Source organism: Antechinus flavipes, chromosome 5 (assembly GCF_016432865.1).
Source record: "Antechinus flavipes isolate AdamAnt ecotype Samford, QLD, Australia chromosome 5, AdamAnt_v2, whole genome shotgun sequence".
Taxonomy (NCBI): domain Eukaryota; kingdom Metazoa; phylum Chordata; class Mammalia; order Dasyuromorphia; family Dasyuridae; genus Antechinus; species Antechinus flavipes.
In genome coordinates this window covers 242,507,745-242,520,466 of record NC_067402.1, presented here as the reverse complement: position 1 = coordinate 242,520,466, position 12,722 = coordinate 242,507,745, and the positions used below count along the sequence as shown (strand labels likewise).

The 12,722-nt window shown below is 35.5% G+C and overlaps 1 protein-coding gene across 1 annotated transcript in view; it reads left to right on the top strand.

The window, feature by feature from the left end:
- Positions 1–11,763, top strand: part of E2F7 (E2F transcription factor 7) — a 50,212-nt gene extending 38,449 nt beyond the window's left edge. The window contains exons 11-13 of the mRNA XM_052001394.1: positions 430–688; positions 6,261–6,658; positions 8,468–11,763. Coding sequence (XP_051857354.1) covers positions 430–688; positions 6,261–6,658; positions 8,468–8,638 — 828 coding nt within the window. The 3' untranslated portion in view covers positions 8,639–11,763. The remainder of the gene's footprint in view (positions 1–429; positions 689–6,260; positions 6,659–8,467) is intronic.
- The last annotated feature ends 959 nt before the right edge of the window (positions 11,764–12,722 follow it).

The window sequence follows — 12,722 nt, the reverse complement described above, 5'->3', positions numbered from 1 at the left end:
TTCTAGGCAACTCTTAAAATCTAGAAATGTAAGAGAAGGTGCTGACTTACCTTAAAGTTCCACATACCAAAAAATTACCAGTTTGGTCCCTATACCTATTGTAAAAAATATACTATATCATAGAAAAAAACAACCAATTTAGATATTATTATTAATAAGAGTAGAGCTGCAGTGGAGATTTGAACCAGTGTCTTTGTGGATCCAAAGCCAGCTTTCTGTTCGCCACACCATGCTGATTGTCATTTTTGCTACATTTTTGGTGAATGGTCTCATCAAACTACTGAGTTAGCACAGGGTGCAAATGATTGGAACTATGTTTTAACTTTAAATGCTGTGTTTTGGGAAGACTAGGGCTGATAAGGGACTTAGACTGGCTGTTTTTTGGGTGTTTGTTAACTTTCATATTTGTTCTTCAAATTGGTTTTGCAGAAATTTACAGACCCCAGTGATGTTGCCTCTCCCAGGAATATTGGCAATATAGATACCATGCCCTTTGAAGCTTTTCAGAGATTCTCAGAAATGCCCCTTGCTGAGGATTCAGCAAGAAAAACTACAATCCAGTGCCTAGTTACCCCTGAGAAGAGGAAACCTTTGAGAAATGCAGATATTGAAAAACCCTCAAAAGAAAGAGAAAATCTCTCTGAAGAAAACACCAAGCCACAGTATCTTTATGTGCAGTCTGCACCTGGTAAGAAATAAAAGAAATTCTAAAAACTTTCATCTCTCACATTCATTTCTCCTAAACTGGTGGGTTAGGTTTTTGTTATTTTTTCATTTATGTCACCTAAGGAGTGTTATTCTATTGGTTCATCTTTGGCTTGAAATTCAAATCATCTCTTGGCTTCTTTCCAACTCCAAATCATGTGTGACAACCTCATGAGAGCTCTACCTATAAATTTAAGATAATGGCAAATTATATTTCAAAGATACTGAACAGATAGATGAAATGAGATGTGTAAAGTCAGTTGGCTAACACACACTTATTAAGCACTAATTATGTGCCAAGCACTGTGTCCTTTTCTGTAGGGAGCTTAATTGGATCATTAGCATTCTAATGAATGATGCAGACTAATCTTTAGTATTTCTAGTAGACCCTCTCGGCCCTGGGCAAATTCTCGAAACAATTTGGTAAGATAGTTTAGCTCTGCTCTGTGTTAACTTAAAGCCCAAACTTGCTAGAAATCCATTACTGAAAGAAGAACAAATAGCGAGTATGAAACTGTTCTACTAGCCAAGATATATCACTGTTGTGACTTAGGTATTTATTATTTTTCATGATTTTAAAAAAGTCTGAGATTGGCCTGACTTTGACATTTCTTTTACCAAGCCAGATTGCAATCCCTCTTATCCTTGCTGCATGATTCTTTAATGTTTTTTTTTTTAATTTCTCATTTAATATTAGCATTCTTTTGTTTTTAGATTTTAATTTCCAAATTTTCTTATCTCCACCCCACTCATAAAGAAGGCAAGCAATATGGTATCAACTATATATGTGAAGCCATGCAAAAATTTCCATTTTAGCCATATTTGCAAAAAAAAAGCAAAAATAAAGTGAGAAATTTATGCTTCAGCTTAAACTCGTAGTTCAGTTTTCTCTGGTGTTATTTTTTCATTATTAGTTCAGGAATTGTCTTTGATCATTATATTGATTGGCATAGTCAAGTCTTTCTCATTAGATCATTTCTCTTGCTGTGCACAATGATCTCCCAGTTCTCACTTTAGTTTACACCTGTTCTTCTGGTTCTTATCATATTTCTGAAACCATCACCCACATCATTTCTCATAACAGAGTAGCACTCTCATTATAATTATATGCCACAATTTGTTCAGCTTTTCCCCAACTGAAAAGCATCCCCTTGATTTCCAAATCTTTGTTCTTATTATTCAGTCATGTGTGACTTCATGATCCCATTTTCTTGGCAGAGATACTAGAGTAGTTTGCTGTATCCTTCTCCAGCTCATTTTATAAAAGAGGAAACTGAGGCAAGCAAGGTTAAGTGATTTGCCCTAGGATCTCTGTTCCCAATTCCAATTCCTTGCCGCTACAAAAAGAGTTGCTATAAATATTTTTGTACATATAAGTCTTTTCCTTTTGAATACACAGACCTAATAGTAATGTTGCTGGACGAAAGGGCCCATGAATACCAAAAGATATTCATAATTTTATAATCTATTGAACCTAATTCCAGTTTGCTCTCTAGAATGGTGGGACCAATTTATTACTCCATCAGCAGTTTGTTATAGTGTACCTATTTTTCCCTCAACCCTTCTAGCATTTGTCATTTTCTGATGGGGTGAGATGGTACTTCAAAGTTGTTTTAATTTGCTTTTATCTATGATTTAGAGCATTTTTTTCATATGCCTATAAGGAGTTTTGATTTCTTCTGAAAACTATATCTTTTTGACCATTTATCTTTTTTTTGGCTTGCAGTTGGGGTTAAGTGCCTTGCCTAGGGTCACATAGCTAAGAAGTGTTAAGTATCTGAAGTCAGATTTGAACTCAGGTCCTCCTGACTTCAGGGCTTGGTGCTCTATCCACTGCACCATCTATCTGCCCCTTTTTGACCATTTATCAACTGGGGAATGACTCTTATTTTTTATAAATTTGATTCAGTTCTCTTTTCATTGTACAGTTAAGAAATGAGATCTTTATCAGAGAAATTATAAAAATTGTTTTATATTACTTCATTATCTGTGAATCTTTTAGCACAATGTGCTTTCCCTATCCATTTTAATTAGGTCCATTTTTGTTTTGTCTGAAATTACCTTTTTTATTTCCATTGAAGCATAATAGATTCCGCTCTAGTCTTTTATTTTAAGAAGTGTAAGATTAAGAGTGTGTGTTTCTGTTTCAAGTGTGTCTCCTGTAAACAGCATAATGTTGGATTCTGGTTTCAAATCTATTCTGCTGTCTACTTCCATTTAATGGGTGGCCTCATATTTAGTTATGATTACTGTGTTTACTCTATTCCTTTTTTTTTCTGTTTCTTCTCTCTTTTTTACCTCTTCCCTCCTCAAAAGTCTTTATTTTTTTTTTTTTGTAACTACTGTCTCCCTTTGTCTGTTCTCCCTTTTATCATTCTGCCCTTTCTCTTATCCCTTTCCCCTCCTATTTCCTATTGGGTAAGTTAAATTACTATACACAAGTGAGACCGTATCTGTGTATAGTCTTCTCTCTTTGAATTGATTCCATTGAAAGTTAGGTTCAAGCATTGCCTGCTATCTCTTCCTTCCTATTTTCTCCTCTACTGTAAAAGCTGTTTCCTGTACACCTCTTTTAGGTGAGAAAATTTTCCCCATTCTATCTCTTCCTTCCCTTTTCTCCCAGCACATCACTTTTTCTCATTCCTTCATTTTTTGGAGATCCTTCCAACATAAATCAGTTTATATCTATGCCCTTTAAATAACTCCTTCTGATTTTTCCTAACAACAATAAAGTTCTTAGGAGTTACTTGTCTCATCTTCTCATACAGGAATGTAAACAGTTTTTTACTTTATTGAGTCTCTTATGATTATTTCATCATTACTTTATCTTTTTATGCTTTTCTTGAGTCTTGTGTTTAACATTGATTTAGTTCTGGTCTTTTCATCAGGAATGCTTTTGAAATTCCTCTATTTCATTAAATGTCCATTTGAGTCCATTTTTTCCCTTGCAGTCTTATCTTACTTTAGCTGGATTGGTGATTTTTGGTTTTAATCCCAGTTGAATATCTTATTCTAAATCCTTTATTCCTTTAACATGAAGTTGCTGAATCTTGTCATCCTGACTGTGGCTTCATGATACTTGAATTGTTTGTTTCTGGATGCTTGAAGTATTTTCTTTTTGACCTCAGTGCTTTGAAATTTGACTATAATATACCTGGGAGTTTTCATTTGGACATCAATGAGTTATTTTAATTATCTCTTCTTGTTCTATTTTTCACATCTGCTGTTTTTGTTTTTTTTTAACATAAGATTTTTCACGTTTTCTTCTATTCTTTTAACTTTGATTTTTTTTTCTTGATGACTCAATGAATCAGTTCCCACAGTTATTCATTCTTTTTTCACAATTTTCTTGCACCATTCTCATTTCTTTTCCTAATTTTCTTCTATTACTCTTCTTTCTTTAATTAATTCTTCCAAGAATTTTTATTGGGCTAGGATCCAATTTGCATTTTACTTTTTAAGATTTTTTTTAGTAGTTGTTTTCATATTATCTTCTTTTGCATTTGTCTGTCTTAATATTCCCTGACACTATTGCAGCTTTTAATGGACTTTTTCTTTTTTGTTGTTATTTGCTCATTTTAAAAATGTATTTCTTGACTTAGGACTTTATTTTAAAATTGGGCTGTTTGTTTTTTGGGGTTTTTTTTTGGGGGGGTGGGGGTGGAAAGGCACTGTGCCAAGTTTCAGACTTCTTCATGCTGCTATTTTCAGAGCTAAATTCTAGGTATTTGCAAGTTTCCTATTCTCCAAGGTATGATACTAGAATATGATACTAGAAGCATGGTCACTGTTCTTATGATCTGTACTCTGGTCTTTACCCAGAGCCAGGACCCCTTATCTCTTGTGACTAACCTTGTGACTATATATATATATCAGAGCCAGTTGTATCCATTGTCAGCAAAGGGTCCCCTAACAAGTTGCCTGAAGCTGCTATTGCTGCCACCACTTATATGGCCTCCAGACAGCCTTTATCCTCATGCCACAAAAAAAGGCTCCCCTTGACCTTTTGTTGGCTCTGAAGCTCCAAAATTTGACTTGAGACTTTTTTAAAGTTCCTTAGAGGAAAATATTGGAAGACTTCAGCTGAGTTGTCTCTAATCCACCATCTTGGCTCCACTTCTGTGCATGCTTTATGAGTATATAGAAAATTCACCTTCAATTCTGGGATGACTGTCTTAAAATTTATCTGTTCCTTTGAATGTCAGACACATATTCTTGCCAAATTCTATTTAAAGGCTACTAGGTGGACCAGTGGATAAAGTACTAGACCTGGTGTCAGAAAGACATGAGTTCACCTGGCCTCACAAGCTGTGTGATAAAGAAGATAATAATAGTACCTACCTCTCTGGGGTTGTTGTGAGCATCAAATAATATATTTGTGCAGTGCTTTGTAAGCATAGTGTCATATAAATGCTATCTGCTGTTGTTGCTTTTCATCATAGTTGAACCACTTCACAACTACACCAACAATATATCAGTGTGCCTTTCTCTCAGAGCCCCTTTAACAATTGTCCATTTTCTTTTATTAGCTGTCTTTGTTAGTCTGCTGAGCATAAGCAGATGATCCTTGTTGAGCCTATTCTTTTAGCCTTTCCAGCTTGATAAGACCTTTTATTTTACTGACAATAACTAAGATTCACCTCTCTGCTTCTATAATCTTATCAAAGTAAGATTTTAGAGAAGATCTGCATGATTTACTAATATTTTTACTTAGAAATTCTTCACTGATTCCTTTATATTGAACATCTCATCTCTAAGAGCTAAAAAGGAAATGAGTTTAGGATTATAGATGTAGATCAAGAAGGAGTCTTAGAAACCATAAGTCTTTTGGGGGTTTAGGTTTTTTTTGGTTTGTTTAGAAATAAGAAAACTAAATCTTAAAATGTAAAGAGACAACTTACATCACACTATTAGTATACTAGTAAAGAATTGGAATCCAAGTGTATTTTCAGATCGGAGGAAGGTAAGAAAGGAAGCATTTTTTGAGCAGCAACTCTGTGCCAGATACTGTGTTAAAGGCCTGACTATATTATGTCATTTAATTCTCACAACAGCCTTGGTGCTACTATTATCTACATTTTGTAGTCGAGGAAACTGAGGCATATAGAGATTAAGTGACTTGCCTAGATCCACACAGTTAGTAGTTGTTTGAGGCTAGATTGGAACTCAAATCTTCCTGACTAGGTGCAGCCCTCTCTCCATTGAGCTATCTAGCTGCCTCTGTATAGATCTGTGATGTTACCTACTCAGGACTTCATGCCAACAAGGCAGATTTCTGCCCATCTAATGCAAATCTTATCTAAGGTCTCCTCTAAGGGAACAAAGGATACACCCAAAGGGCTAGAAGCCTTCCTTGATTTCTCCTGGTATCATAAAGAGTAAGAGTTGAGTATCCCAGTTGCCTATTTGTCCTTGCCCTTGATGTCTGATCAGCCCATCTTCCTTTCCCATATTATCTTTCCTTGATGGAATCATTCCCACTGTTCTCCTTGGAAGTGCTTTTTATTGTGTCTCTCTGAATACTAAGTAGCATTAATTTTCCTGTGTTGTTTTAGGATTAAATGGTTTTAATTTCCTGCTGCCTGACCACCAGGCTGCCAATGCTGCTGGACCATCTCCAAGTCAGTTGACTTCTCTCCATGTTCCATGCATGATTGTGCCATCTACAGCACTGGCCACAATGCCTTTTTTTTATTCTCCGGCAATCAACAGTCCAGTGCCTTCTCCTGGCCCAGTGAATTTTGGCTTGCCCGGTCTCAGATCATCAACTCAGCTTCTCATTGACACCAACATTCTTAGTCCAAAGACATCAAAAGCCCTTTCCACGGACCCACAACACCCAGGCCAGTCTCCAGTTCACCTCAGCTCTGGGGTGTCCAGGTCCCGTAATACAATCACACCAGATTCCCCTGTTTGCATGGGTCACCCAGTAACAATTATGAAATTACCTCAGGTAAGTGCTAACAACACTTTTACATTAATTAACAGTTTTAATTACAGCAAAGTTATTTTTTCCTGAGACTCAAAGATGAGGGGAAACAGTGTTGTCTTCCCTTAGACTTTCTGGAGGGAGATTGTTCAGACTTGAACTTGGATCAGCCATGCTAGCAAATGTTGTTCATAGAATCATGGACTTAGATCTATAAGGCCATCAAGACCAACACTCTTATTTCAACTGAAGCCTAAAGAAGTTAAATTATTATAAAATATAAAAAAAAAAGAAGTTAAATTATTTATAGTCTTATAACAAATAAGTCTCTTGAGAATAAGATTTGAAGCTAGGTCTTCCTAAATCTAGTACAGCTACACTTCACCCCCACCTCCATGTAACTTACTTCTTTGGCTTTCATCTATTTAAGATCATCTTCTCCATCCCTTCATCTTAAAGATGAGGGAACTGAGGCCCTCAGACATGAGGTAATTTATTTAAAGTCATACGGGTAGTAAATTACAAAGCCTGGATCAGAACATTTCATTTTTTGAGTCAAAAGTCCTAACATCTTTGTGCTTCCATTACCTCTCAAACCTAGATTTCAAATCTTTCGCACTTTATTTCCTCATATAATTCTTATGCATCTCTTTCTCTGAGCCGTTCACAACAGAGTCACTTTGTGAGACAGAGACCTTCTGGTGGGTTGTTTTGAATATTTCAGACTTGAGCTGAACATTTGTCATTCTTGATATGATGTCACTGAACTGTGGTAATATTAATAATGACTGAAATTTATATAGCACTTACTATGTGCCAGGCACTAAGCTAATAAACTCTTTATAATTATCTCATTTGGTCCTCAAAACAACCCTGGTTCTATTATATATAAGCGTGGATTTAAATTCAGGTTTTCAGGATTCCTGCAATAGTACATCAGTATACGTACATTGATTTGCAATGGACCCAGTATTTTTAGAGTGTTTCTTCCTATTCTAGCCAGTAAAGTGCCAGCCTCCCTCTTCAGTCATAGCAGCCATAGAAATATTCAGATATTAAACTAATATAGTTGAAAAATGAAGAAGAGTTGCCCTAGAGATTTTATGATCTATACATACTTAAAAGTTAGGGTTGAAGAGTAGGCGATGTGTTTATGTGTAAGAAATAAAAATGGAAGCAAATTTATGTTCTAGTTCTCTCTTAATTCTGATTTATTCTTATTCTAGTGATGGGTTAGAGGGAGTTTCTAGATAAGGGAGTTATTGGGACCAAAATCTTTGGGTCTGAAGTGCCCAAACGAGAAAAAATACAAGACAGCCAAAATAATAAAAGTTTAAGAGCATTTATTGTCACTGGTCAGGATTGAGCCCCATCAGGACTGGGAGGGGTCAATATCAAGCAGTTTCAGAAACACATAGGAAACATATAGGAAAATTCTACAAAGGAGTTCATTATAATAATAGGATTCCTTTCCCAGACAGGAGGCAAAGGTTATCACATTTAAGAATTACATTCCCAGACAGGCAGTAAGACAATATTTCTTTAAGTTTTATATTTGTCAAGTTGTCAAGGTCTTAAGGCGATATATCTGAGGGCTATGTCTGTCTGCAATTGGAAACAGAAAATACCACCTATGTTAGGGAGTGAAGAGCTGGCAACATATTTCTGACTCAGAGCTGAAACCTAACTAATGTTCTCACGGTCTCAAGAGTCTTTGAAGGCTTTATATTAAGAAAAAAAAGTTTATTTTTTATAATAGAGACTGATTTAACATTCTGATTTATAGGTCACATTGCATCATGTTGGTTATGATCTCCTTTTTCTCATTTCCAGTCACCAGGCCCAGTGACACCCAAGAGCATCCGGTCACCATATTGTGAGACCTTCTTCAAAACTCCTGGCAGCCTTGAAGAACCTATGACTTGGAGAAAAATTGAAGGGAGTCAAAGAAATTTAAGCTCTGCACAGAGGAGACTGCAGATATCCAGTGCCAGCACTGATTAACTATAGCTTGGCCAAGTGGAATAGGGAAATCCACCAGGGATTTTAACACTTGTTACAAGGGGCATGCTAGTCCCTAATAGGCTGTTTATACTACAAAGCTAAAGAGTCTCATTTCCCATTCTCTTCCACTAGTCCTGCTAACTCTCTTTCCTTTCAAGTCATTCACATTCCTGAAAGTAACTCTATTAGTTGCTCATTTGAGAGCCAACATTATGCAACAATGAAAGCATTGACTCATAGTTGTGGTTTCAACATCATCTTGCTCTCAAGTTGATTGAAGAAACTATCAGAGTTTTTGTGGTTTGGGAACAGGCGAGCTCTCTAGCACTTAAATAGGGTAATCATTCCTTACTTTACATAGACTCGACTTACCTGAGTAAATCTGTGGTAAAACCAATTACTTTTCTTCAATTAAAAATGCAATTGCTCTCTGAATCTCTGTCAGCAAAGACAGCATCATCTACACATTTTATTTTCTTATTTATTTTGTTCCTGAAATGGAACTTAGTGGGAAGAAGAAAAAAAGTTTACAACTACAGAAAAACAGATTTTTCTCAGGGCATGACTACTTGAATGTTAATATTAGTTCCTCTGTAATTTGCCTTGTACTTAAAAATCTTAATCACCTATACATGAATGTACACATATGGGGGAAAAATGTTAAGACCAGAATTAACTGTGAAGAACAACATATTATGGTATATGTAGTATAAGTGAATTGTACTAACATTATTTATGCAGATAAGAAATGATATGAATGATAGAAGGGCAATAGTTAGTGCCCATGTATCAAAGTGGAAAATTGGGTTTTGGTGCTATTTTTTTAAATCCCATACATCCAGTTTCCTTCCCTCCTGCCAATCCTATCCCACCCACATCCATAACCACCACCATATTCTTTTTTCACAATGTGAAATTTAGGGAAATTATTGGAGAAATTCTTTCTAGCACTTTCTTTTGGGTCAAATGAAAAAAGACAAGAGATTGTCCTTCTAGAGTAGGTCTTAGGGGAGGAAACTTGGGATATTTTGCCAGGTATCTGAATTAGGAAATTCAGGAAAAAATCTTAAGTCATCTAAGATGGATAAATTTGTATAGGAAAAACCAGCACTTTTTTTTGACTCATTTTTTCATTCTTGTAAGGGATAAAGAAAAAATAGATACATTGTAAATTAAGCATCTAAGTGTACTCAAAGAAGTATTTTGATACTCTGAAGAAATGAATGGTTAGTTTACAGGTATTAAATAGATTGTGAAAACAGTAGCCAGAGTGCCTTTCTACTGTATCCCTGGGATCAATTTCATGCCTTTGGATTGAAACAAGTACAAAGATACCCAAAATGGTGCTGCTTACTCCTAAATGTGCTGGTATTTATCTCATTTCCTCTTTAGAATAGGTTTATCCTTTTTTCCTCTGTTGTTTTACATTTAGAGTTCTCTAATCTAGTCCCAATAAAATGTCATAAAAAAAAAAATAGTAACTTATGTGACTCTGGGAGTCTGATTAGCTTTTTATTAACCAATCCAATTCAATAAACATTTATTAAGCTCCTGCCCTGTGCCAGGCACTATGCTTAGGTGCTGGAGATATAGTGAAAAAAATCAAATAGTCTTTCTCCTCAAAAACTTATATTCTGTTGAATGAAACAGAAAAGTAACAATCTTAAAAAGCCTTTGAGGTAGGTGACTAAAAATGCCAGTTTTTTTTTTTAATTTAAAGTTTTATAGACACTACACTTAAAAGTTTACATGATTTTTTAAATTCCTTCTGAATATTTCTTAAAAGTTAAATAAATTGAAAGCAACGATTTTGTTGCTTTTTGAAAAAAGAAATGAATTATTAGAGGCCAATAGTTAGTGCTCAAGTGATTGAGAGAACAATGTGGCTTAGTGGCCACAGGGCCAACTTTGGATCCAGGGTGTGTGACACCTGGGCAAGTCACTTCATTTTTCCATGCTCTAGACAACACTAAAATGACAAGGTATAGAGGTGTCAACTCACTTTGGGAATTTTCTCCTCTGGGAGCTCCCTCTCACTGAAATCACAGGTTCAATCCCCATCCTATCAATGATTGAGCAGAGAGATGAACCTGAGCTAATAGAGATAATGATTGGAAGATAATGTGATATACAGGTTATAAATCTGTACAGAATACAAGTTTGTTTTTATTATAGGCCAAATATAAAATTTTCTCCCTTACATTTTCACTGAAATGGCCTATTAGATGCCTTAGATTAAAACTTTCCTTCTCTCTATTCTCCCCAATCTTCTCACTCTACTTAAAAATTCACCACTTTATGTCTCTTCCTTATTCTTTCCCTAACTCACATTTTATTCTTTCCTGCATGGTATGCCTCTAATCACAAGGTATACAACATTGAAGAAGGATGCCTGGACTTTGGGGGATCCTAAGAATCTTCTATATTGCAAGCCTGTCACTTCTGCAGGACTGGTGATGGGATAGCTATATTTGGAAAACTAAGACTAGAACGTGTTCCTAAAGTGTCCAACATCCCCTTCTAAATGTGTGGCCTTGATAAAAGAGACCATGAAGGTGGTTATTTTGTGGGGACAATACTTTTTGGTACTTGAGTTGTTGGACTATTTGGGGGAGATTTTTCTTAGTAGTGAAAAAGCAATGGCAATCTAGACTCATAAGTGTATAATGTAAAAGGGGAAAAAATGGCAGCAATGCTGCTAGGACAATGCAGTCTTTGTATTTGCACTGAGGAAGGTGCACAGATGGTCCAGGGTTTGTGAAACCCTTCCATTCTGGTACAAATGTTGGGGATATAACTTAAATACTTGAATCTAGCGACCAAGTTTACATTTCTCAACTTCTTTTTTTAAAAGGTGCTATTTCTATATTTAAAAGAGCTGTATTTTTTTCCTCCATGTAAAGCTGCTTGCTGTTTATATTATTGCACTACTAGTTTTTTTGTAGTTATTAATATTATTGCTGCTTCTAGCTTTCTTCATATAATTTCTCCCTTTCCTTCTCTTTTGTTATGTTCTCTATAACTTTGCATATAATTTTATTTACAACAAGCACACTGATTTTTAAAAAATTCTTCTAGAAAAACATTCAACTTTGTGAAATAGTAATTAAAAAGTTTGAAATAAATAGTTAGTGAGTCTTTATTTTTGTTGTATGTTTTGTTCTGTTTTTCATAATATGATGGAAAATTGGTTTTCATTCCTTACATGTATTCGGATCTTATTGTAGTATAGTAAAATGAGACAAGATTTTGAGTAATATTAGTTCCCCAAGTTAGAATTCCTACTTTAGCTTGGTTTCTTCATCTGTAAAATAAGGGAGGATTGAATGAGATTAGTAATTCTTCAGAAGCATACTAATAAGTTTTCTATAAATGTGTTTTTTTTTTGTTTTGTTTTTGTTTTGTTTTGTTTTTTTTGCTGTCTCTAGCACTTACAGAAATTCTTGTTGGGCTTGTGCCCAATCTGCATTTTTCTTCAAGGCTTTGCTTGGATTTATTTTCATGTCTTCTGAGTTCGTGTTTTGATCTTAGCAGTCACCATTGTAATTTTCAATAATCAGATTCTTTTTTTGTTTGCCCATTTTTCCAATCTTTTGTTTAAGTTTGAACTTTAAGATAAAGTTGATTTGTGCTCATTAAAGGGATGGGAAGGCATTGTCCCAAACTTCAAGCTTTTTCTTGCTGCTATTTTCAGAGTAGCTCTAGAGTGTTTCATGTTTTGGGTACTTCTGAAGAAGGGACCCCAAAACTCAAAAACTCCTAGAAGGAGAAAATCTTCAACTCTGCCTCAGTGAGGGACCTGCCCAAGGGAAACAAGACAATTTCATTCTGCTATCTTAGATGGGGTTGTTTCAGTCCTGAGCAAAAGAATTCCAACCTTACTGAATTAATTCAAAAACTCTTTCAATTCTATTCAATTCCTTAAGCTGAAACCCAGCTTGTAAATGAATCAAATTGGGCTGTCCCAGCCCCCGCTGAATCTGACTTGCTTGGGCTGTCCCAGCCCCCACTAAGTCTGACTTGCTTGGGCTGTTCCAGCTCCCACTAAGACTAATAATAGCTTCCTTCAATGAAGGTCTTTTGC